General features: G+C 42.2%; 1 protein-coding gene across 1 annotated transcript; it reads left to right on the top strand.

Annotated features, from left to right (window-relative positions):
- Window positions 1-3,634: 3,634 nt before the first annotated feature.
- On the top strand, window positions 3,635-20,112 carry LOC130911266 (odorant receptor 131-2-like). Its single transcript, XM_057829112.1, has 2 exons — window positions 3,635-3,794; window positions 19,202-20,112. The coding sequence occupies exons 1-2, from the start codon at window positions 3,635-3,637 to the stop codon at window positions 20,110-20,112; spliced, it is 1,071 nt and encodes a 356-aa protein (XP_057685095.1).
- Window positions 20,113-25,281: the final 5,169 nt, after the last annotated feature.

Genomic DNA, 25,281 nt, shown 5'->3' on the forward strand with positions numbered 1-25,281 from the left:
CTATTTTCTCCACTAGAGGGCACTCATGCTCTTTGGATGAGTAATGCTATAATTTTTTTTTTTCTCTCGCCAGAATTCAATGTTTTTTTTTTGTACAGTATAATTAGAACAACAGAACATATTGATAAGTTTGTGCTGGGAAAAGAAATACAATTGATTGAAAAATAAATAAATAAGCACTTACAATGTTACTCATTACCTGAGTATTCTTTTCACTGGATACTTTCTTATTTGTACTTGAGTACATTTCTTCGATGACTACTTTTACTTTTACTTAATATTATTTTGAAGTAATACTTCTCCTACTTGAGTACATTTTTTGGCTACTTTATTTATTTATTTATTTATATTTATTATTATTATTTCAATTAGGTACACGCGTTCACGACATAATGAGATGACAACATTTGAGCATTTTTCCACTTTTTTGACATATCAAAACAAAGCAAAAAAAAAAAAAAAAGTCACAGGGATGAACAAAAAACAGAAAAAAAAACTCCCATCAAAAGAAAAAACACCCTCAGTCCCCCCACTACCCTTGGCACATATCTAAAAAAAAAAACTATGACTATTGTTCCCCTTTAAAAGGGAAAAGGGCACTGACCAAGATGAACTAATACATGAGTATTTGGTGATTTCCCAGGCCAAGTTCAGACATGGCTACTTTAAGTTTATTTTAGTTTTATTTAAAGCAGACACTGTTTTTTCATCTGCATGATTTTGACAAAGGTCAGACCACATTTGATGGTGATTTTATGCTGAAATGTGAGGAATTCCAAAAGGTTGAGATACTTTTTCATACCACTGTATTTATTGTATTTAGCCTTAACGCCTCGGACCTAGGCTTTATGATTTAAGCATCTAATGTATCTAATACATCGATATCATCACATAATAAGCAATCCAAATGGCAACAAGGGTCAAAAAGATAATGGTGTGGCGGATGGATACTGGTGAGTCTCGATAGCCTGTGGAGCAGACGTGCTACAGTGCTCAGCCGCTCGTCACGCTCTGCTGATTCTCCAGTCTCACTGTTAACTCTAGAGCAGACAAAGCCCGGCCCGGGGGCCAAATGCGGCCCGTGGTCAAATTTCATCCGGCCCCCAGCCTCTGTCATAAAATCAGTAACATCTGGCCCACACACAGACTTAAAGTGATCCTCTGACTTAAATACATGTAGGCTCTAACAAACCACAATTGTTCTCATGTACTAAAATATGTTGTTAGAAACACATAAAATGTTAAATCAATGGCAATATTTTATAATACTTAGTCCATATTTTGACCGTTAGTTGGCGCCATGGTTTGCGGGCTCGCAGTGATGACGTAATTGGTATCTTTCCAAATGTGTAGCGTGTTCAACAATTGCTTATTGCTGCCTAAACTCGCGAAGTAAAATGCCACGATGTGCTGCTTTTGGATGCAATTTCCAGTCAAATGGAAACAAGGGGAGTGAAGTGAGTGGTCAAGGTGGAATTATTATTCTTAGTGAATAAATGTGCATAAGTGGAAGCTTCTCCCCCTTTTTGGTCCCTGTATGCACGTATCCTACCCACCATGCATTACAACTGGCACCCGAACATTTTTCCTGGATCCTCAGTCAAGTAAGGGATCCGTCTATTTTCTGGATCCGACGGTCCCATCGCGTCTGCAATAATGGTTTCGGATCCGTCCACTTTTTCGATTCGTCGGTCCCACAGCGGCTTTTCAGATCAGTCTATTTTGTGGAATCGGCAGCCTGTTAGCGGCTGCGATATTGCCATGGGATCAGTCTAATTCCTGGATCTTCGACTGAGATTAAAACGCGGATTTGGATTAGTATTGCTATCTTTTTTGTTGACTATTCTTCGTGGGAGTTTTCCCCAAATCATACTAAATAATTACATAAATAAATTAAACCAAATTGCTCAGTGCAGAATGACCCCACACTATACCTAAGGAGCTGATACCGCCTGCAGAGAAAAATAAAAACTGTCCCTCTGTCCAATTCCGGGATGGTAAGGAGCGTCAAAGTTGTATACATAATTTGGAAAATACTGGTTCCCCCAAGATTTGCCAAAAAATGGTCCCATTCATTTCTAATGGGATGCCATTGACAGCCATGAAGTTTGTCCAAATTTCCCATTCCTTTCCAATGGCAGAAAAACAAGGGCGGGCCATTGACGGGCATGGATGTCGATTCCATTGATGCCAATGTACTTGGATTCCATTAATGCGTGCGTAAATCGATGCCATTGACGGCTATGTACGTCCAAATTTCCCATTCATTTCCAATGGCATTTACTTTGCATTGAGGCCCATGTTCACAGATGCCAATGAGGGCTATGCACGTCCATGCTGTTGACGGCCATGTATGTCGATTCTATTGATGCTAATGTACTCAGATTCCTTTGACGCATACGAAAGTCGATGCCATTGACGGCCGTGTACGTCCAAATTTCCCATTCATTTTCAATGGCATTTACATTGCTTTGAACTGATATCACCAGGGTATGTCCCCGAATCAACAGGAAGCGACCTGATATAAACAGGAAGTGACCTGTTATTTTTCCCCGAAATGTCCCCAAATCAACCTGGGGGGTCTTAGATCTGTATCTACCACAGCAAAGCTCCATAGTAATTTCACCAGAAATTGCATTTTCTAGTTACTAAAAATGTACCTAATCTGATACCGTATTTGGATATCGGGCCCAAACACATTATTTTCAGAGGATTGGGATCCTATCTTCATGTATTTCCAGCTCCTATAAGCCAAAAAAAAAAAAAAAAAGACCGCTTATACTAATGGTCATTGAAACAAATTTCTATTCAGGCTATGTGACTGACAAGTCAATTGGAATATTTGATTTTTTGGACTATCCTGCCATTCAAGTGTTCATTTGTATATTTGTCCACTAGAGGGTACTATTTGATTAAATGTAACGCGAGCGGTAGCAAGTTCTCAGAGGAGGCCTCATTACTGTGATTCAATGTGGGAAAATATTCCCTCACTTTAACCCTTTAACCCAATTATTTTTACACAATGATGGTTTTTTAAAATTTATATATATATATATATATATATATTTTTTTTTTATTAATGACCCTCTCAGGAACAGTGGTTACTACATTAGACATCTATTCAAACTGTATCATTAGCTTAACTCATTCACTGCCAGCCCAGTTTACAGAGTATGTGTTGTAGTTTTTAGTAAGAGGAGGACTTTATTTTGAAAACATCTGTCGAGTTGCGGCCCCTCCCAATTAAAATAGATTGGATGTTTATTGCTATTCCCTATCAGTGGTAGCCAAATAGTTAAGCTATGTGAGGTCACAAAATACAACACAGCACAACTCAAAACAAAACAATGGATTGCGTAATTAGCTGATTTTGCGGATTAATTTGTTTATTTTTTGCATCACGCCATCCCAATGTGCTGCAGGCTTTTGTTGCTGCACCAGGGAGAGGCGTGTAAGCCTTTTGGGATTTCATAAAGTTCCTGTTCACTGCGGAGAATGGCCAAAACAAGTCTGACAATTGTGGGACCATTGGACCAATGAGGAAGTGAGTAAACTACGCGTTTTGTATTATGTCAAATACTGGGATCATGGCACACGTTTTAATGAGGAGGTGGCTTGCATTTTGTGAGTTACAATGCTTCCGGACCACCGAGAAGGCAACTCCGCCGATGACAAGCGGCTTGGCTTGTCACTCACCATGGTCACTTCCACCTCCTCGGTCCTGTTCGTGTGGTCGCCAATAGACCACTATCCTCAGCTTGGGCTCGGGCAGCCCCCTGCGCCGACGTCGGCTGGTTTGTCCACCGATAATGCGCTATTTTTGGCGTTCATTCCTCTCTCTCCCTTCTCTGCCTGCCCACCGTAGCTGCAGTAGAATGACGAGCTGTAACTTGCTCACCCCCGGGGGCTGGCCGATCGGTGAAGACAATCAACCAGTAGTGTCAGTAGTGAGTAATCAATTACTTTTCCCATCTTTGCAACGCCGTTGCCATTACTGAGGATGTGAAGGCTACAATTTGGTTGACTCACACGCGAGATTTCTGAGAGACATAGAGAAAGCAGAGCGGGAGGCAGGAAGAAGGAAGGGGGTTGTGACGCCGTTGGAAATGTGATGCTAGGTGGCTTGGAGCCTTAGCATAGCATTCGCGTTTTCGCAAGCATTAGCATTTAGTTTGGCGAGCGTCATCTTAAACTTTTTTTTTTTTTTCATACAGTTTGTGGCGTTCAGATGGGTACAATTAATTGAAAATAATGGACTGTTTTCCTGTTGAGTTCCTGTCCTGTTCATGTTGAGTATGCATTATAATCACCAAGTACGCGTTGTCATTATTGATTCTACAATATAACAATAATTTGTTTTTGGTTTTTATTACCAAAAATACTCACTAAATTTTTCTTGAATGACGTATCCATAAACCTTGTGTGATTGTTTTTTGTTTTTTTTTCAAATTAAAACAACTCGGGAAAAAGTTGGAGAGGGAAAAGATTCAGAACCTCACCTGCATATTGTAAAATATATCTACATAATATATATTAGGGGTGTGACGGTACACACAAGTCACGGTTCAGTACGTACATCAGTACAGGGGGTCATGGTTCGGTGCGGGTTCAGTACAACAGGAAAAACAAACAGACTTTTTTTCTCACAGCATTTGAGAGTGAAAGTTTGTATTCCATTACACTCTTACATACAGTAGGTGAACATTGAAAAAAAAAAATTGGAGGTGGGGCAATGAAAAGACAGTTCAGTTCAACAATTCAATCAGTTAATGTAAACATATTTGATGTGAGAGACATTATCAAATGGATCATGTAATAACGTGTAGAACATGAAAAGTAACGTCAATTACTTTGCCAAGTAACTAATTACTCTTACAGTGAGGTAACTGAGTTACTATTTCAACTACTTTTTGGGAGAAGTAATTTGTAACTGTAACTACTGAAATTTCTGGACTATAAAGCGCACCCAATCATAAGCCGCACTGGCCAAATTTCACAAAATTTTTTAAATAAATCCACACGTATGCCGTATCTGACTATAAGCCCTTAACATTGTATATTTACATAGATGTTACACAGAAATATTTGATTAATCAAAAAACTATTTATTAACCAGATAATCACGCACAGGGATGGGAATCGGGAACGGGTTCTTACAGAGAACCAGTTCCGCATGTATCAATTCCATGGAATCATTTGGCAGAATATTTAATGATTCTCTAATAGATTCCAAACAGTACAATCAACTTCACAGACTTTACGCATGATACACATAGACAAGTACGCATGTATCTCAACATGAATGCTAACAATGTAATCACTCACCAAGTGTACCATAAGGTGTCGCCTCCTAGCAATAATGTAGTGGTTTTCACAGGCCAAGTCAATATTCATGAGACTACTTAAAGAAATGGTGATTTTTTCCAAAAAAGTCTATTAATGGGTCCGTCATATTCTCGTCGAATACTCTATAAGAAAAATATAACATACATGCATCTAAAATAATCCTAAACATTTTTATGAGCAATTTTTATACTCCTGTTAGAAAGATTTCATGGGTATGCTTCGTTCCCATAGCAACCAGTCCATTTCCTTGTATTGTCCTACGTCATGCGCGCTGCGTGTTCTGGGACCGAGATTAAGCGTAAGGTGCGCATTTCGAGCAGAGAACGGCCACCTTTTAGAGGAAGTATTAATTTTTGTGCGTCCATGAACGAATTTAACTATTTCCTCTTCATGCCATAAAGTTCTTATGATAAATTAGAGCTGTTATCAGCGCCACCGTTTCGTGTTTTTACTGTCGGCTGGTTGCGCCGCTCATACTCGCTGTGTCGAGGAGAGTGTTGTTTACATTACATTCCTGTAGCACATTTGTGTTAAGAGGGAATGTGTTAGTTTAGCATCTTAATATGATGTTGTACATCCATATGAGTGTACAGTGCTTAGATTTTGCCACTTTTATGGCCAAGATGACCGCATGTGCACGCAGCGTGCTTGCGGGTTGTGCACGCGCACACGCGCCCCCACCATTATATTTGCGTTGCACATTTGTGTTAAGAGGGAATGTGTTAGTTTAGCATCTTAATATGATGTTGTACATCTATATGAGGGTACAATGCTTCGTTTTCGCCACTTTTATGGCCAAGATGACCGCACGTGCACGCAGCGTGCTTCTGGGTTGTGCGCGCACCCCCCCTCCTTTGTGTTCATTACACTGCGAAACACGTATGTGTATTATTGACTGCTTTACAGTCAATTTGCATTGTTTATTGCATCAGCACTAATTTTCTTTCCTTTCAGAACCACACACATTCCAGTCTTTCACACACATATAAATACATCAACATCTTTCCACGCTTGCTCCCACCTGCTCATTGAGTGATTCTCATATCAAGTGCCATCGCCTGTACGTAGTTGTGCCTGTTGCCAAGTTGTATTAAAAGTGCCAAAGACCAACTCCACTATCCGCTCCTTGTGTTCCGACCGAAACCCCGAGGCGAATGAACCATAAAACATATTGAACGCAGAACCTCATACAGTCCATCAGTCCAAATTAGAATCGATAAGAGAATCGATAAAGAATCGAATCGTTAAGCAATATTGATAATGGAATCGGAATCGTAAAAATCTTATCAATTCCCATCCCTAAACACGCATCAACATCAACAACACGTGTTGTCTGAATGCTTAAAAACGAACGTTGAAAAACAGGTCACTACATTCGCAAAATTATATAATCCACTCAAAATTAAAGTGGATGAAATCCTTTTAAAACAGTTAACAGCTAGCGCTAACCTTGATATAGCAGCTTTGTTGTAGCATACTGTGGCAATAAAGTCCTCGGAGTGCCAGTTGAAAACGGCTATTCAACTCTAGCATCGCGTACTCTTGTCGTAGCAAATAGTGGATGCCTATGCATTTAAAACTGTTCTTTTGTAGCAGCATATCTGTAGTATTAGATTAAGATGGATAGTTAGAGAAACTGTCAAAACTAACTCAAATTTCAGAATAATTTTTGGCTACATTCCCTACCTATGTGTTGCAGCCTGGATTAGGAACATCAAAATGAATCAACACGTGCCAGACACTACGCGGGAAATGTACTGTAAACAATGACGCCAGCAAGGATCTACCTATAGTTTTCAATCTAAATTGTATTTTATGTGATGTTACAATGTATATTACTTTTCATGTGCCTCTGGTGGAAAAACTTTTATGAACTTTGTGTCGATGACATCAGTGTTTGTTGTTGTTCAGATTTGTCCTAATTAGATGCTTGGCTTCCATATTTTCCTCCGATGAACATGTCACCGAGCACTTTGTTATCATCACCTCTGAACTTGTCCCCAAATGGCTCATTTAGGCACATTAATTATTCAAAAATGTTTTCACCAAATATTGACTAGATTAATGAGTCCTGCGGGTGTTGCGCGTGCATGTCTGCGGGGACGCCAGTTCAAAAGACCAAAGAAAAAACTACACATGATGTCATGTTTAACATTGAAAAACTATGAGAACATTCAAATTTTCAAAACTATTTCAAAAAGTGCAATTTATTTTCCAGGAAATAAAGAAGAAGAAGAAGAAAAATCAGATCCTTCACCCTGAAAACTGAATTTACACTGCTGAATTTAAGATATTCCTTTGACCTATTCTCTTTTTTCTATGAACATTTACATTTAAAGGGATCCACGGATAGAAAGACATGTAATTCTTAAAAGATAAATGTTAGTATGAGTTATAATAATTTAATCATAAAACCCTTCTTAATGTTTTCGTTTTAATAAAATTTGTAAAATTTTTAAACCAAAAAATTAACAAGTAGGTCGCCATTGTTGTTGACATCGCAGATTGGTGACGTCACATGAACACGCTGCCGGACTTCCACAGTGTCACTATTTAACTCATTCACTCCAAGCCATTTTCACCGGAGTAAGGCCCTTTGCTCTCGGCCGTTTTACTGGATTTTGACTGATTTTGCAAGGCCCACAGAAAATTCTGTTCTATTGCTATATAAACACGGAACCCACCAAAAGAAAGATTAGACTCTCTTCTTTCAGCAGAAAAAAAATTTAGCTCATATCTTTTTCCATTCTTTAGACATCAGCATTAGAAAATGGCTTAATTTGAGCAATTTTCCAATTTCTGATGAAAAAACTGAGAAATTGAGCTTTTTGTGAAAGCATACATTTCAAACATAACTTTGACTTATACACAGATATTTTTTGCTTTAGTTACATCCCAAACATCTGAATATTGTTTTCCTTTAACAAAAGAAGATAAACAACAAGACAAATAGAGCTTTTGATCGCAAAGTAACAATTTATTTACACATAACTAAACTATTGAACTGTTGAACTATTTGCGTACATAACAACGGGGAAGGCTCTCAGCTGCTCCCGTGGCTAATCTGATGAGTCCGGATCAAGATCGGTCTCACTTTTTTCATCATCTTCATCGTTGATTTCAATCTCAGGCTAAGGAGTAACGCAACGTGAGCGCCGCAGAACGCGTGTGGAACCTGATGCTGTTGTGGATGTCGCCGTCTGTCTCATCAAGATAGATTTTTTTTTTTATCCTTCTTTGACGATGGTATCGTTTTCTTTTCAAAACACTCCTCCAGTGTCGTCTGCCTTTTTTTTCCCCGATCGTTCGCCACATTTTTCTCAAATTCTTACACGTCTTCACAAGATCCCTCCAACTTCCGTTTCCTGACTATTTTTCTTCACTTCCTTTCTTGGCCCGAGATGAGTCCTTACCAAGTGCGCTACTGACCTCCAGTGGCCAGTTTTATTGCTTTAAAATGGGTTTTGAGCTTTGTGCATTATATTTAAATTAAATCTGAACCTATAGATGCCTCTTGTCAAAAAAAACCCTGCAAAAGACGTATAAATACGTTTTTTACGTGTCCCTTGAGGAGAGATACCCATCTGTTGCTAAGGACAACTCCAAATAAAAAGAGAGGGTGCACGAGGTTTAGGTAGTGCGTTTTTGGTGACTGCATAGTGTTACAGTGGGGAGAACAAGTATTTGATACACTGCCGATTTTGCTGGTTTTCCCACTTGCAAAGCATGTAGAGGTCTGTAATTTGTATCATAAGTTCTCTTCAACTGTGAGGGACGGAATCTAATACAAAAAAAACAGAAAATCACGTTGTATGATTTTTAAATAATAAATTTGCAATTAATTGCATGAAATAAGTATTTGATACATTGATTGATACATAACAATATTTGGTACAGAAACCTTTGCTTGCTATTACAGATACCAAACGTTTCCTGTAGTCATTGACAAGGTTTGCACACACGGCAGCAGGGATTTTGGCCCACTCCTCCATAAAGATCTTCTCCAGAGCCTTCAGGTTTCGGGGCTGCTGCCAGGCAACACGGACTTTCAGCTCCCTCCATAGATTTTCTATCGGGCTCAGATCTGGTGACTGGCTAGGCCACTGCAGGACCTTAAGATGCTTCTTACGGAGCCACTCTTTAGTTGCCTTGGCTGTGTGCTTTGGGTCGTTGTCATGCTGGAAGACCCAGCCACGACCCATCTTCAGGGCTCTCACTGAAGGAAGGAGGTTGTCAGCCAAGATGTGGCGATACTTAGCCCCATCCATCCTCCCCTCAATACGGTTCAGTCGTCCTGTACCCTTGGCAGAGAAGCAGCCCCAAAAAATGATGTTTCCTCCTCCATGTTTCACGGTTGGGATGGTGTTCTTGGGGTTGTACTCATCCTTCTTTTTCCTCCAAACACGACGAGCGGAGTTTAGACCAAAAAGTTAAATTTTGGTCTCATCCGACCACATGACCTTCTCCAGTCCTCTGGATCATCCAGATGGTCAGTGGCAAACTTCAGACGTGTCTGGACATGCACTGGCTTAAGCAGCGGGACCTTGCGTGCGCTGTAAGATTTTAATCCATGACGACGTAAAGTGTTTCCGATGGTTTTCTTCGAGACTGTGGTTCCAACTCTCTTCAGGTCATTGACCAGGTCCTGCCGTGTAGTTCTGGGCTGATCCCTCACCTTCCTCATGATCAGTGATGCCCCACGAGGTGAGATCTTGCATGGAGCCCCAGAACGAGGCAGATTGACAGTCAACTTGAACTTCTTCCATTTTCTAATCATCGCTCCAACAGTTGTTACCTTCTCACCAAGCTGCTTGCTTATTTTCCTGTAGCCCATCCCAGCCTTGTGCAGGTCTATTAGTTTATCCCTGATGTCCTTACACAGCTCTTTGGTCTTGGCCATTGTGGAGAGGTTGGAGTTTGTTTGTTTGAGGATGTGAACAGGTGTCTTTTATACAGGTAACAAGTTCAAACAGGTGCAGTTACTTCCGGCAATGAGTGGAGATGTCAGGGACGCGGGCAGGCAGGCAGGTTGTGTGGACCCAATTGCAGGGAAACAAAAAAGCGGCAAGGCAGGTGGCGGTGAACTCAAAAAAACGTTTTAATGATAACTAACAAAATCACAAAGTACAAACAAAAGGACTAGGGCTCAAAAGGCAATGTTCAAACAAAACTTACTTAAACGGAGGGACGGGTACACGAGGGCTTGGACGGGACTTGACTTAGACACCGAGACAGACATTGACGAGCACCTGGGCATTGACAATGACGCAACAAGGAATGAAAAGAAACTGGGAACTTATATACACACATGCAGACAAGGGGTAACGAGACAACGAGGAACAGGTGAGCACAGGAGGATGCAAGTTCAGAGATAAACTAGGAGAAGGCACAACAGGTGAAATTAATAGGCAATCACGGGGACACACTAGGAGGAAACCAACACAAAACCTAACAGGAGAACAGGAGGAGTTCATAAAAAAGAACTGAGAGCCGAAATATTTACTAGTTGGTAATGTATCAAATATTTATTTCATGCAGTTAAATACAAATTTATTATTTAAAAATTATACAATGTGATTTTCTGGATTTTAGTATTAGATTCCGTCCCTCACAGTTGAAGAGAATTTATGATACAAATTACAGACCTCTACATGGCGTGCAAGTGGGAAAACCAGCAAAATCGGCAGTGTATCAAATACTTGTTCTCCCCACTGTATCTAGAATGTCACTGTTAGTTTCCTCCCGCTCTCCTTGGCCAAAAACCAAGAAACTGAGTGCCTTCTCTCCTTATTTCTCCTAATATTACAAATGTCTACCTAAGCATTGTTGTTTGAACTTGACATTTCCTTCCACCCTTCTCTTGGATCGCCTGAGCTTAAAAACAGTCTTGATGAGCTTGAATTGGCTGCAGTTACGATATCGGGAACGCTCCCTCAATAAAACACGATTTGACCAACATTGTGACAGCCGATGCCGACCAAAAATGACGTAATGTCTGCGTTATAAAATCGTGCCAGCAGCTCTCCCTGCACAGAGAGCGCCAGTGGGCAACACGGGACAAGTCTGTGAAAGTGTCCATCCCACATCATTCTCGGGACATCTCTACATGAGTGAAAGCAATGAGGCGAATAAATCGCCTTACACGAGAATTTCCCTGGATATGTGAGTGAAAAGAGCTTATGACACCAGGATTTCTAGGCGCAGCTGAAGCCTTGAAGGGGTCTGGTTTTGTGGCCTCAGCATTGCATCTCTGCTTTTCGCAGATGATGTGGTGCTGTTGGCCTCATCAAGCCGTGACCTCCAACTCACACTAAAGTGTTTTGCAGCCGAGTGTGAAACTGTTGGGATGAAGATCAGCACCTCCAAATCCGAGACCATGGTCCTCAGCCGGAAAAGGGTGGCGTGCCCTCTCCAGGTCGGGGGTGAGATCCTGCCCCAAGTAGAGGAGTTCAAGTATCTTGGTGTCTTGTTCACAAGTGAGGGTAAGAGGAAGCTGGAGATCAACAGATGGATCGGTGCAACCGTCTGCAGTGATGCGGACTCTACACTGGTCCGTTGTGGTGAAGAAGGAGCTGAGCCGAAAGGCGAAGCTCTCGATTTACCAGTCGATTTATGTTCCTTCCCCCACCTATGATCACGAGTTGTGGGTCGTGACCAAAAAAACAACATTTCCGGATACAAGCGGCCGAAATGAGTTTCCTCCGCAGGGTGTCCGGGCTCTCCCTTATAGATAGGGTGAGAAGCTCGGTCATCCGGGAGGGACTCCGCGTCAAGCCGCTACTCCTCCACGTTGAGGAAAGCCAGTTGAGGTGGCTCGGGCATGTGGTCCGAATGCCACCTGGACGCCTCCCTGGAGCGGTGTTCTGGGCATGTCCCACCGGCGGGAGGCCCCGGGGACAACCCAGGACATGCTGGAGAGCCTGTCTCTCAGCTGGCCTGGGCACGCCTTGGGATCCAAAAAGTCTCTTGCACCCATTTTCCATATCCAACATAAAATCGGGTATTTTGGATCGAATGTGAAATTTTTATCAGTTTTATAGTAGAGTTTACATTTGGAGGCCTGAACATGCACAAAAACTCACCAAATTTTGCACATACATGCGGATTTGCGTAAATTTCGATAATCATGCAATATTACAAAAAAATGTAACAAATTGGCTCAGTGGCGCCCCCTTAAATTTTTCAAAAAGGCGTTTCCTATTAGTTTTTTTTTTAACGTAGAGCAATGAAATTTGGGGAGTCGATACCTTGTGCAAAACTGCTCCAAAAAGTCTCTTCCACCAATATTCCAAACCCAACAGGTTCGAATGTGAAATTTTTATCGATTAACAGGGTGCACATTTGAGACCTTGTCACAGAGGGATTTTGTTGGATCATCTTCAAAATTGGTGAGACTATTCAGGAGATCTTAAATTTTCAAAATGGTGCATTTTCATTCATTGATCTTACCTGGGCGGGGTAAAATGACAAATTCAGTAAATGACTAATAGCTCCTTGACACAACATTCAATCTTTTTCATTTCTGGTGTGTATGTGTGGTATCCCATCCTTAACACGAGTGCATTGAAATATTACCCATTAGGCCTAGCTCCCCCTAGTGGGCAGAGGAAATGCCTTTTTTTTTTTTTTTTTTACAAAACAGGCTCCTCTTCCGAGGGAAACAAATCAATTGACCTCAAACCTGCATCAGGGAAGCCTTAAGACATGTGTTCAGGTGCCTGAAGAAAAATATTGAGGTTTTTTTTAAGTACAGGGGTCCACACAGGAAAGTGAAAAATGACTTGAAATTTTGTCTCTCCACAAGTTTTGAACAGTCATTACTTGGCAGATATACAACATATCTGCACCAAACTTCTCATGCTTGTTTAGAGTCATACTCTGAAGGGTCCTGTAGGGGTCTGTTAGGTTTTGTGTTGGTTTTTTCCAAGTGTGACTTGTCCCTGTGATTCCCCATTCATTTCACCTGTTGTGCCTGCTCCTAGTGAGTCCTCCTGTATTACCCAGCTGTTCCTTTTTGTCTCGTTACCCCTTGTCTGCATGTGTGTATATAAGCACCCAGTTTCTTTTCACTCCATTGTCAATGTCAGAGTCTATGTCAATGTCAATCTCCACGTTCATGTCAGTGTTTTTCCCCAGTTCCTCGTCCTGCTTGGAAAGTAAGTTTATTATTTAGCCTGACTTTTGTTTATTAAGAGTTTTTGGATCACCACAGACTTTGTTTTGTACTTTGTTTTTGTTGGCTTGAATTAAATCATTTTTGCACCATCTATCTGCCTTGCCTCCCTTTCCCTGCATTTAGGTCCACACACCACCTGCCTGCCCGGTATACCTGACAGGGTCATTTGCATCAACCCTACAGCGCCAACTAGTGGCAATAGAAAGTCACTCATTTTTCTAATACATGTCCAGTTCTTTTCAGGTCGGTCATTGTAGTTTCAAGACCTTTTGTAATACTTATTTTATAGCCCATGTCCACATGTCTCTGTCTGTTGCCGTGTCGACCCTTTGTTCGCCATTAAAAGGAAATCTTTTTTTCAGGGACTCAGCTTATAGAGCCACAGAATTTGGCACACTTGGTCGAATTGGCCCAGTTAGAAGATTCATTTTGATTTTGAAAAAGGGCCTGGCTGCACAGCTCAGTGGTGCCTCCTTTTTTGTAGTACTCTCTCCAATTTTCATCCAAATATGATATTGTGTGTTACTCCCAAATAATTCAACTTTGGTTTCATCAGTCCAGAATATATTTTGCCAAATCTTCTGTGGAGTGTCCAAGTGCCTTTTTGCGAACATTAAATGTGCAACAATGTTTTTTTTTAGATCTCAGGAGCTTCCTCCGTGGAGTCCTCCTATGAACACCATTCTTGACACCATTCAATTCTTGAGATATTGGACTGTGCCAGTGATTTCTGTAAGTCTTTAAAAGACAGTCGAGGGTTCTTTTTTACCTCTCTGGGTACTCTGCGCTGACCTCTTGGCGTCATCTTTGGCGGACGGCCACTCCTTGGAAGAGAAGCAACTGTCCTAAACTTTCTTCATTTGTAGACAACTTCTCTGACTATCAATTGATGAACATCCAGACTTTTAGAGATTTTTATACAAATCAACAATTCTTGATCGCAGGTCTTCAGACAGCTCTTTTGACCGAGCCATTATGCACATTAGACAATGCTTCTCATCAAGACAATTCTTACCAGGTTTGTGTTTAAAAGTGGGCAGGGCAGCTTTGAACCATTCATCGGTGATTGGGCACACACACCTGACTTTTGTTTGGTAAAAATTGGTTTCAATTGCTATTTAGGTCTCCTTAGGCAGAGGGTTCACTTACTCCAACCCCCTGCCCCGTCATTGTTTGCATGCTATCCTCATTACAATTTAAAAGGAAGCCTCTTCTGAAGACGGTACACAAGAAAGCCCGCAAACAGTTTGCTGAAGATATGTTAACAAAGCACATGAATTACTGGAACCATGTCCTATGGTCTGATGAGACAGGCGGGCTTTCTTATGTACCGTCTTCAGAAGAGGCTTCCTCCTGGGGTAAGAGCCATGCATACCAATTTGATGTAGAGTGTGGCATATTGTCTGAGCGCTAACAGGCTGACCCCCCCACCTCTTCAATCTCTGCCAGTAATGCTGACAGCACTCCTGCAACGAGTCACATGACATTTGGAGGGAAAATGACAAGCAGTACTCAATTTGGACATTTAGGGATGTACGTTTTTTCATAGGGGTGTACTCACTTTTGTTGCCAGGGGTTTAGATATTAATGGGGATATTTTGAGTTATTTTGAGGGGAAAATAAATGAACTCTATTATACAAGCGGCACACAGACTACTTTTCATTGTGTCAAAGTGTCATTTTGTCATTGTTGTCCCATCAAAAAATATACTTAAATATCTGCAGGGGTGCACTCACTTTTGTGACACACTGTTCTTGCTCTTCGTTGATACTCTCGTAAGCTTGGTCCATTTTTGCGTGTAGCAAAATAATGTTTGACAATGGCTGTGATTTCGCGCTGAAACAACAGTCTGAGCAGACCAATCACAGTCCATTTCCACCACATCACACGCATTGACGCGACGCGAAGTCACAAAATTGTGAAGGAGCAAGAGAGGCTACGGCGGAGGGTCGTAAATCGGGTCTTCCTTGACGGCGCAGGTCTGGCGCGGAAGCGTAACTCGGGCTTCAGACCCTCCTGTTCTTAAAACCTAGTGACACCCCTGGTGTTGCCCATGCAGTCTGCTCTAGTAATCAGCCTTGTGTTTGTTGTCTCCGTCGCGTTTTTCTTGTTTTGATTCTTCCTCCTCTTCCAAATATGACTCAAATCTATATGGCTGTATTCCACAGGCTTCCTCTGGATCGACAATATCACTCGAAAGATCAACACATTAACCAGAATCGCTAAAAAACACTTCCTCCTCTATTGGGCTCAATGCTAAATTTGCTGAAATTGCTCTTCATGTGACGTCATCACCAAAATGGAGGCGCCAGAGCGCTATATAGAACCTATTCACCAACATCACAGAATGATGTGTCGCTGTATCCGGCCGTCATATTGTCCGTCTGTGTTTATCCGTATTCTCAATGGTTTCAATTTGTCGTGCAATTTATAGCGCAATTCATGGAAGCCCCGGTGCTTTCAGACGCTGTAAACTCATTGGATGCGTTGCATAAAAGGCGTTATGTGGAAAAGCTTCAGTCTATCCATTCGCCAGATCCATATTTGATGCCTAAATCGATATTTTTCGACCCGCTGTCTTCGCCCTCTCTGCCTGACATCTGCTACCCTGATATCTACAACTATCTTGTCCACACAAAATCAGCCTATTCTCACGAAAGTTTGAAAAACTTTAAGAGCAGCACTCTAAGCAACATTACCCTGTGTGATTTCTAAAATGGCGACAATCAAAAATCAAAAAAAAAAAAAAAAAAAGTTGACTGCGATGGCCGACGCTTCAAGGATAGGTGGATATTGGACTATTTCTTCAATAAAACACGCAACAACTGTGTCTGCCTCATTTGCAAAGAGACAGTCGCTGTTTTCAAACAGTTCGATGTGACGCAATATTACCAAACAAGACACGCTGACATATACGACAACATTACAGGGAAGATACGCAGCGAGAAATTATAGCAACTTGAAGCTAGTTTCACAGCAGCAGTATTTCGCAAGAGCCCGAGTGTCGAAAGAGAACGCCACAAAGACGAGACTGTTGAAATTATGAATTAAAAAAATATAATAAAGCAAATGTGACACACAGAAGGGCTTGCTAAAATTGTTTAAATATATTGTTCTATGTAAATCAGTCAAGGTAGCCCCCCGCATTTTTACCACACCAAATCTGGCCCCCAGCTTCTTTCACTTGGTACCAGCTAAATATTATTCAAAATGTAATGATGGTGGAAGAAATAAGCATCTTGAATTTGAAACTGTATGATGTCGGCGATTAGCCTCACAATGATCATAATTGTGGTTGTCAGCCCAAAACCCTCTAAATATATATTAAATGCATCTTACCAGGTATAAAATGACTACTACATAATCTGTGGTAATTGTTTGGAGCCCAGTTTTCTCGTCGAATTGCAGCAGTCCATCTCGCTCTCCTCTCCGGGTCTCTCGGAATACGGTAGAACTTCAAGTCTCTCCGTCTATCTTCTCTGTTATTGTAACCAACCGCCACACACGCCTTCACCATTTTGATTATTAATGTTAACGAGCAGAAAAACACGCCATAATAGGAGGAATTTACGTAGCGGTAATGCGTCAACATGACAAGTAGACGGACAATATGGCGCGGAGGCGTGGTTGTGACGTCATGTGAGTGGGGTCTATTGACAGGAGGAGCTAAATGGCAGATTTGAATAGGCATTTCCAGTCATCCGTGCTATGCCCAATTGTTGTACAGTGGTATGAAAAAGTATCTGTACCTTATCTGTAAATTTCTCATTTCTGCATAAAACCACCATCAAATGTAATCTGATCTTTTTCAGAATCACACAGATGAAAACAAACGTCTGCTAAAAAAACAAACAAAAAAACACCCAATTATTTATAGGTTTTCAAATTTTAATGAGGATAGCATGCAAACGATGATAGGGGAAGGGGGGTGGATTAAGTGAACCCTCTGCCTAGGGAGACTTAAAGAGCAATTGAAACCAATTTTTACCAAACAATTTAAGTCAGGTGTGTGCCCAATCACTGATGAGTGGTTTAAAGCTGCCCTGCCCTCTATAAAAGACACACATGGTAAGAATTGTCTTGATGAGAAGCATTGTCTGATGTGCATAATGGCTCGGTCAAAAGAGCTGTTTGAGACCTGCGATAAAGGATTGTTGATTTGTATAAAGCTGGGAAAGCATACAAATCCATCTCTAAAAGTCTGGATGTTCATCAATCGACAGTCAGAGAATATGTCTACAAATGGAGAGAGTTTGGCACTGTTGCTTCTCTCCCAAGGAGTGGCCGTCCACCAAAGATGACGCCAAGACGTCAGCACAGAATACTCTGAGAGGTAAAAAAGAACCCGAGAGTGTCTGCTAAAGACTGATCACTGGCACGGTCAAATATCTCTGTGCACACATCAAAAGAATGGTGTTCATGAGAGGACTCCACTGGTATCTAAAAAACATTGTTGCTCGTTTAATGTTCGCAAAAAGGCACTTGGACACTTCACAAAAGTTTTCGCAAAATATATTGTGGACTGATAAAACCAAAGTTGAAATGTTTGGGAGTAACACACAATATCATATTTGGATGAAAAATGGAACAGCTCACCAACATCAAAACCTCATCCCCACTGTGAAGCATGGTGGAGGTAGCATCATGATTTGGGGCTGTTTTGCTACCTCAGCGCCTGGAACACTTGCAGTCATTAATGGAAGGACAAATTCAAAAGTTTATGAGGATATTTTGCAGGACAACCTGAGGCTGTCAAACAGTATAAGCTAAAAAGAGGATGGATACTGCAACAAGACAATGATCCAAAACACAGAAGTAAATCAACTCCTGAATGGTTTAAAAAAAGATACAAGTTCTGGAGTGCCCAAGTCAAAGTCCAGACTTGAACTCCATTGAGACCTAAAGACAGCGATTCATGCCAGACATCCCAGGAATCTGAACTAATGCAATTTTGTAGAGAAGAATGGGCCTAAGATTAGTCCTGGTCGATGTACCAGACTGATCTGCAGCTACAGGAAGGGTCTGGTTGAAGTTAGTGCTGCCAAAAGGGGGTCACAAAATATTAAATGTAATGGTTCACTTATTTTTCCCCTTCTGTCATTGTTTGCATACTATCCTCATTAAAATATGAAAACCTATAAATGTTTGGGTGGTTGTAGATAAAGCAGACACTGTTCTTTCATCTGTGTGATTTTGACAAACATCAGATCACATTTGATGGTGATTTAATGCAGAAATGAGAAATTCCAAAAGGTTCACATACTTTTCATACCACTGTATGTAGTCGCATTGTCTCAAAATATGATTTTAAGTCCAATAATTATGCTATTTAAGATTTCATTTGTCATGTCATGTACACTTTAATGGTCTTAAGTGTCAACCTTTGAATTGCTGTCCACTGTACGGACCACTGTTCCTGAAATGGCTAAAGGTATTTATTTTTTTTTTGTACTCATAATGATGCTCGTGTGTTCCAGTGTGACGCCTGTAAGAGGCGGTGACATTGCAGCGATGGTGTTGCATGGTAACGCAATGCATCAAAATGGAGCATGAAAACCTATAAAACGTGCGATGAGAATTCAATCAGACTCGACGTTTCCAGCGTCACTGTTTGTTTTTCTTTCTCGTTGTATCTCTAACATTCATGCAAGGTATTTCACTAACCAACGTTACCACAGGGTTAAGCCTTGCGGAACGAATAATGTCTGCCACCTTAACGACCTCCTTCTGTTGGATTTTATTATTACTCAATGGGATCATGTTGTTCACTTTGAGGAACAAATGTATGTTTCGGGAGACATCGCGCTACATACTGCTGTATAACCTGCTGCTCGGAGACACGCTGCATCTGGTCGTCTCTCAACTGATGTATTGTTTGACCTCCTTTCGCATCACCCTCACGTATCCTACGTGCGGTGTACTGGTCCTTCTCGGTAATCTCTTCAGTAAGATTTCTCCTTTGGTTCTGGTCGCTATGTCGCTGGAGAGATATGTGGCTGTGTGCCACCCTCTCAGACACGCCTCCATCATGACCAAAGGGAACACAGTGAGGACCATGCTTGGAATGTGGATTGTGTGTTTTATAATTCTTCTGATTCAAGACCTATTAATTTTGATGTTTCCTTTTGAACAGCTGGAGAGTCTCCAAATGACACAGCCATGCAATTCCATCACTATGTCCCTCCTGCCATTGACTGAAATGTTCCAAAATACCTACTCGGTTTTGGTGTTCTTTGTTGCAGGCCTGGCCAACATTTCCAGCTACGTTGGCATCGTCATAGCAGCCAGAGCGGCGGCCACGGACAAAGTCTCTGCGCGGAAAGCAAAAAGCACATTGCTGCTGCACCTGGTGCAGCTAAGCCTCAGCCTTTTGTCAGTGATCTACTCCAATATCCTCACAATTCTCTCACCTTTGTTGAACTGGGTAGCTTTTAACCAAATGCAGATCTATCTGTTTGTGTGCTTTTTCTTATTGCCCAGATCTCTGAGTTCACTTGTCTATGGGCTGAGAGATCAAAGCCTCAGAATTGCACTCCTCTATCTATTCTGCTGTCACTTCAAAGGGCCGGGTAAAGCTGTTGTGTCCTGAGAACATAATTTTTTCTTTCTGCCTCTAAATTCAAACTTTACAAACTTCATGTGCACGGTCTAACTTTTGTCATCACATTTATTTGTCATTAGTGTCCATAGGCTGAAAAGAGGACGTGTCCGTACAAATCTATTGTAATACACAGAAACAGCCACAGACTTTCAGCGATGTGTGACACTGACTTGTGGGAGGAAAAAGGCTCTAGTGTGATGTGAAATGTTTAATGTAACCCTATTTTATATTTGTAATGACATGTTTTCAAACTAGTTTGTTCTCATGTACTTACAATTGCCGACTTGAAGAATTACACGTGTTGGTCTACAAAGTGTACATTTATTGTGATTGTATGAATAAAGAGCATTTGAATCAAGTGAAATCTTTTCTGAGCCTGGTTTACCAGTGAGAGCTTTCATAGAGAGCTTATCACATGTGCAATGCACAGGTATCTCCACCCCTGTTTCTGTTTTTATTCATTTTTATTTTATTCATTTCGTTTCTAGATTAACATTCATATAGACAGTATTGAACTTATATATAATTTTTATATATCGACAAATATTCAAAATAATCTAGTCATTGATTGTGTATGGGGCATCCCTCTAACCTCAGAAGGGGCAGTATTTGTGTCATCCTCAAGCTCGGGTCCTCTACCACAGGCCTGGGTTTTGAGTTTGAGGGTTTTACACACGTTGCAGAATGATGCTCAGGATTGCCAAGGTAAACAGGATACATGTACAAATGCTGTTGTACAATTCAAAATCCACCACAATAAAGAGAGAATAAAAGCCACAAGTCTGTGTCATTTCCCTACTCTTAAGTTGGTCAAAAGGAAACAACAATGAAAAACCCTGAATGAGAAAAAATAGAAAACAAAAGATCTACATGGCAAGCATGGCCTTCGTTGTGTTCTTTCTGGCACTAATGGAGGCGTGTCTGAGAGGGTGGCACACAGCCACATCTCTCTCCAGGGACATTACCACCAGTATCAGAACTGAAGAGTTTGCTAAGCATCACGAGCACGCCGCACACAGGAAACATGAGGGTGATGCGGCAGGCGCTCAGCATGTACATCAACAGGGTTAGGTTATCTGCTATGTGTCTCCAAGCAGAAGGTTGCATAGCAGGATGCGGTGCGTCTCTCGAAACACATACAGTGGGGCAAATAAGTATTTAGTCAACCACCAATTGTGCAAGTTCCCCTACTTGAAAAGATTAGAGAGGCCTGTAATTGTCAACATGGGTAAACCTCAACCACGAGAGACAGAATGTGGGAAAAAAAACAGAAAATCGCATTGTTTGACATTTTATTACTAGTAAGTAAACTTTAATCGATTTTTTTTTTTTTTTTGCCCCAATTAGCTGCTAGGATTCAATAGACTAGGCACTAGGCAGTGGTTATTATTACCATAACCGACAACTCGCAAAGCGTTATTTTTCTTTTGCCGTGAACTGCTCTGATCAGTCAGTCGGTATATTATTGTCATAGTGGGAATTGGTTATTTTGCCGTGACGTGTTAATGGCTCAATAACGCTTGGAGGCGAATTACCGGTAACGGCAGAAATAATCACTCTGTATATACTACCAGTTTTCTGTGTTCCACACAGTACATATTCCACGTAATTGATAAAGGTCAATTTACTGGGTGACTTTATGAGGTAGTTGTAGATGTTTCTGAACTCCACTGCAGGCCATTCCTTTGGATTGTTTATCCAGCTATCGGCGGCGACTTTGTATGGGCAGATTTGCAGGCCAATACTCGCTAATTTTAAGTTGTATCGCCTCCTCGCGTCTGTCGGCAGTGACTCGTGATAATAATAAGTCATGTTTAAGACAGTTTATGAAAAAAAGACGCAAAACACAGCTGAACTATAGGAATTTCAGACTTTTGTATACGGATGTTTACTTGTGCGTGCCCCCATCTCAAAATGGCGACACGTTGCTATGCGAGAGGACGTCATCGTGACATCACGCTGACTGCGAGAATAAGTAGATAGGTGAATGAAAAAACAAGAAACAAAACAAAAACAAAACAAAACAAATAAACGGCCCAAAAATTAATGCCGCCTCAATGGGACACAAGCCAGTGTCCTACTTGCGCTGGTCCCAAGCCCGGAGAAATAAAGAGGGTAAAAAAAAACCTGCATTGGGTTTGCCCCCTCAAGATTTCTTAGTGCCCACTCTGGTGGGTAAACCTAGATCCGGGCCTGGAATAACACAATGCATATGTGACTGTAGAACCGAGGAAGAGAGTGTTTGGAAATGCGTGGTTTATTTTGTTGCCGATGTTAGAATCCGCTCCTGCGGAAACAAGGTTTACTTCAAAGCAAAAAACAATGGAGGGAAGCGGTCAAGGGTTTATTAAATACAAAAATACATGCGATCGCGGAAAAGGGGGAATAAGACAATGGGTCCGTTTAGTGACGGGATCTGTCATTCACTTGAGGAAACAAATCCATTCCAGTTCGTTCAGTAAAAAGACTCGTTCAAACAAATCGTTCAACGAATCGTTCGCCCCCCACCCCCACCCCCCTCCCCGCCCAAATGAATCGTTCGGTTAGTGAACGGGAAGTGACGTTGCCGAACGAATCACCAAAGATCGCTTCGCAGTATAACTGAACAGTGAAAAGTAGTACACTAAACCATGCTCGCTAGGTTTGTGTGTGTGTTTTTGTCTGTTTGAGCAGCATATGATAGGCTCCACATTAACAAATATGTGACAAAGTCATTTCCTTTCATTTTTTGACTCGTTCACCGCATGATTGGAAAGTCAAGTTAGCAACAAGCTCGGTCAGGAGCCGGAGGACTGAGTAGTGAACGGGAAGTGACATAACTCAGTCTTGCCCCCTGCATGCACGCTGGCTGCTTATTGGCCACACGTGGAAGTGACGCTCTGATTCTGTTTCCGCTCCCTCCCCTTCTCGTGATGAGGCTGGCGTCTGATTGGTCGTGTGTGATGTCAGAAGACGCTGCCACTTGCTCAACGCCCTCCCACGCAGCTAACAAGCCCCAACTTCATCGAAGGAATCAGTGCAGAAGGTGATTAGTTCGGTCTCGTTCACCCAAACAATTCGTTCAAAAAGAACGAATCGTTCGCGACTGATACAAAACTAGTCGACGAGGGTCAATAAAGTATTAACCTAAGCAATGGGCAGAGAGCCGATAAGACAACAAAACAAAGCCAGCAAGATTCTTCCTTCACAAGCCAGAGGGATTCTTCCTTCTACCCTTCTCTTGGATCGCCTGGGCTTAAAAACAGTCTTGATGAGCTTGAATTGGCTGCAGTTACGACGTCGGGAACGCTCCCTCAACCAAACACGATTTGACCAACATTGTGACAGTCGATGCCGACCAAAAATGACGTACTCTCCGCGTTATAAAATCGTGCCAGCAGCCTTCCCTGCACAGAGAGCGCCAGTGGGCAACACAGGACAAGTCTGTGAACGCGTCCATCCCTCATCATTCTCGGGACATCTCTACATGAGTGAAAGCAATGAGGCGAGCAAATCGCCTTACATGAGAATTTTCCTGGATATGTGAGTGAAAAGAGCTTTTGACACCAGGATTTCTAGCTGAAGCCTTGAAGTGATCTGGTTTTGAGGCCTCAGCATTGCATCTCTGCTTTTCGCAGATGATGTGGTGCTGTTGGCCTCATCAAGCCGTGACCTCCAACTCACACTAAAGCGGTTTGCAGCCGAGTGTGAAGCTGTTGGAATGAAGATCAGCACCTCCAAATCCAAGACCACGGTCCTCAGCCGGAAAAGGGTGGCGTGCCCTCTCCAGGTCGGGGATGAGATCCTGCCCCACGTAGAGGAGTTCAAGTATCTTGGGGTCTTGTTCGCAAGTGAAGGTAAGAGGAAGCTGGAGATCGACAGACGGATCGGTGCAACCGTCTGCAGTGATGCGGACTCTGCACCGGTCCGTTGTGGTGAAGAAAGAGCTGAGCCGAAAGGCGAAGCTCTCGATTTACCAGTCGATTTATGTTCCTTCCCCCACCTTTGATCACGAGTTGTGGGTCGTGACCGAAAGAACAAGATTTCCGGATACAAGCGGCCGAAATGAGTTTCCTCCGCAGGGTGTCCGGGCTCTCCCATAGAGAGAGTGTGAGAAGCTCGGTCATCCGGGAGGGACTCGGTGTCAATCCGCTACTCCTCCACGTTGAGGGAAGCCAGTTGAGGTGGCTCGGGCATGTGGTCCGGATGCCTCCTGGACGCCTCGCTGGAGAGGTGTTCTGGGCAGGTCCCACCGGCAGGAGGCCCCGGGGACAACTCAGGACGTGCTGGAGAGCCTGTCTCTCGGCTGGCCCGGGCACGCCTTGGGATCCCGCTGGAGGAGCTGATTGAAGTGGCTGGGGAGAGAGAAGTCTGGGCTTCCCTGCTAAAGCTGATGCCCCTGCGACCCGTCCCTGTATTAAGCGGCAGATGATGGATGAATGGATGGATGACACCAGAAAGCATGTTTATTTCATATTACACATGGTATTTATGATCCTGAATGAAATGGGCCGCTTGGATGTGCGTGGATCGATATATTCATTCAACTTTTTGAATCACGCGCCATGAAAACAAGTGACCTCCAGCTAGAGTCTCGGGTTGACTAAGAAGGTGGATGTGACGTCGGTGAATCAGGTTGCAGCAGGGGAATGACGAGCCGAAACTTGCTCACCGCCGGGGACTGGGTGATCGGTGTAGGCAATCACCACCGCCGTGTGTGACAAGAGTCGGGGCAGTTTTGTGTGATTTCTTGTATTCGAAAGGCGAGTAAGAGACTTGGAAGAGCCACTCGATTCAGTTTAGCATGTAGCCGAGCTCTGACGCCTCCTCTTTTGTTTACACTCCGTCTCCGAGGACACAGCAGGAAAATTACAAGAGCTGTAGTCACTGAAACTCTGGTGGCATGAAATGCCGTTTAGGAGGCACAAGAGTGACCATTATGCAGGAATTTAGCCCTTTCATCCTGAATGAATACATTTTTAATATTTCATATTCCATTTAGCACAAGAGCGTTACTTGTCATGACAATGTAATTTACAGTAGGGAGAACAAGTATTTGATACACTGTCAATGGGAAAACCCATTGGCAGTGTATCAAATACTTGTTCTACCCACTGTATATAGCAGTTGGGGAATAAATACTTATGCAAAGAATATCCTGTAATAATTGTAGAGCAG

This window comes from Corythoichthys intestinalis, unplaced genomic scaffold, assembly GCF_030265065.1.
Source record: "Corythoichthys intestinalis isolate RoL2023-P3 unplaced genomic scaffold, ASM3026506v1 HiC_scaffold_23, whole genome shotgun sequence".
NCBI lineage: Eukaryota > Metazoa > Chordata > Actinopteri > Syngnathiformes > Syngnathidae > Corythoichthys > Corythoichthys intestinalis.

Excerpts from the sequence above, each read along its gene's own strand:
- LOC130911266 (XM_057829112.1), top strand. The coding sequence starts at position 3,635 with ATGCTTCCGGACCACCGAGAAGGCAACTCCGCCGATGACAAGCGGCTT. Across the intron at positions 3,795-19,201 it reads CCCTGCGCCGACGTCGGCTG|GGTTAAGCCTTGCGGAACGA; the intron begins GTTTGTCCACCG and ends ACGTTACCACAG.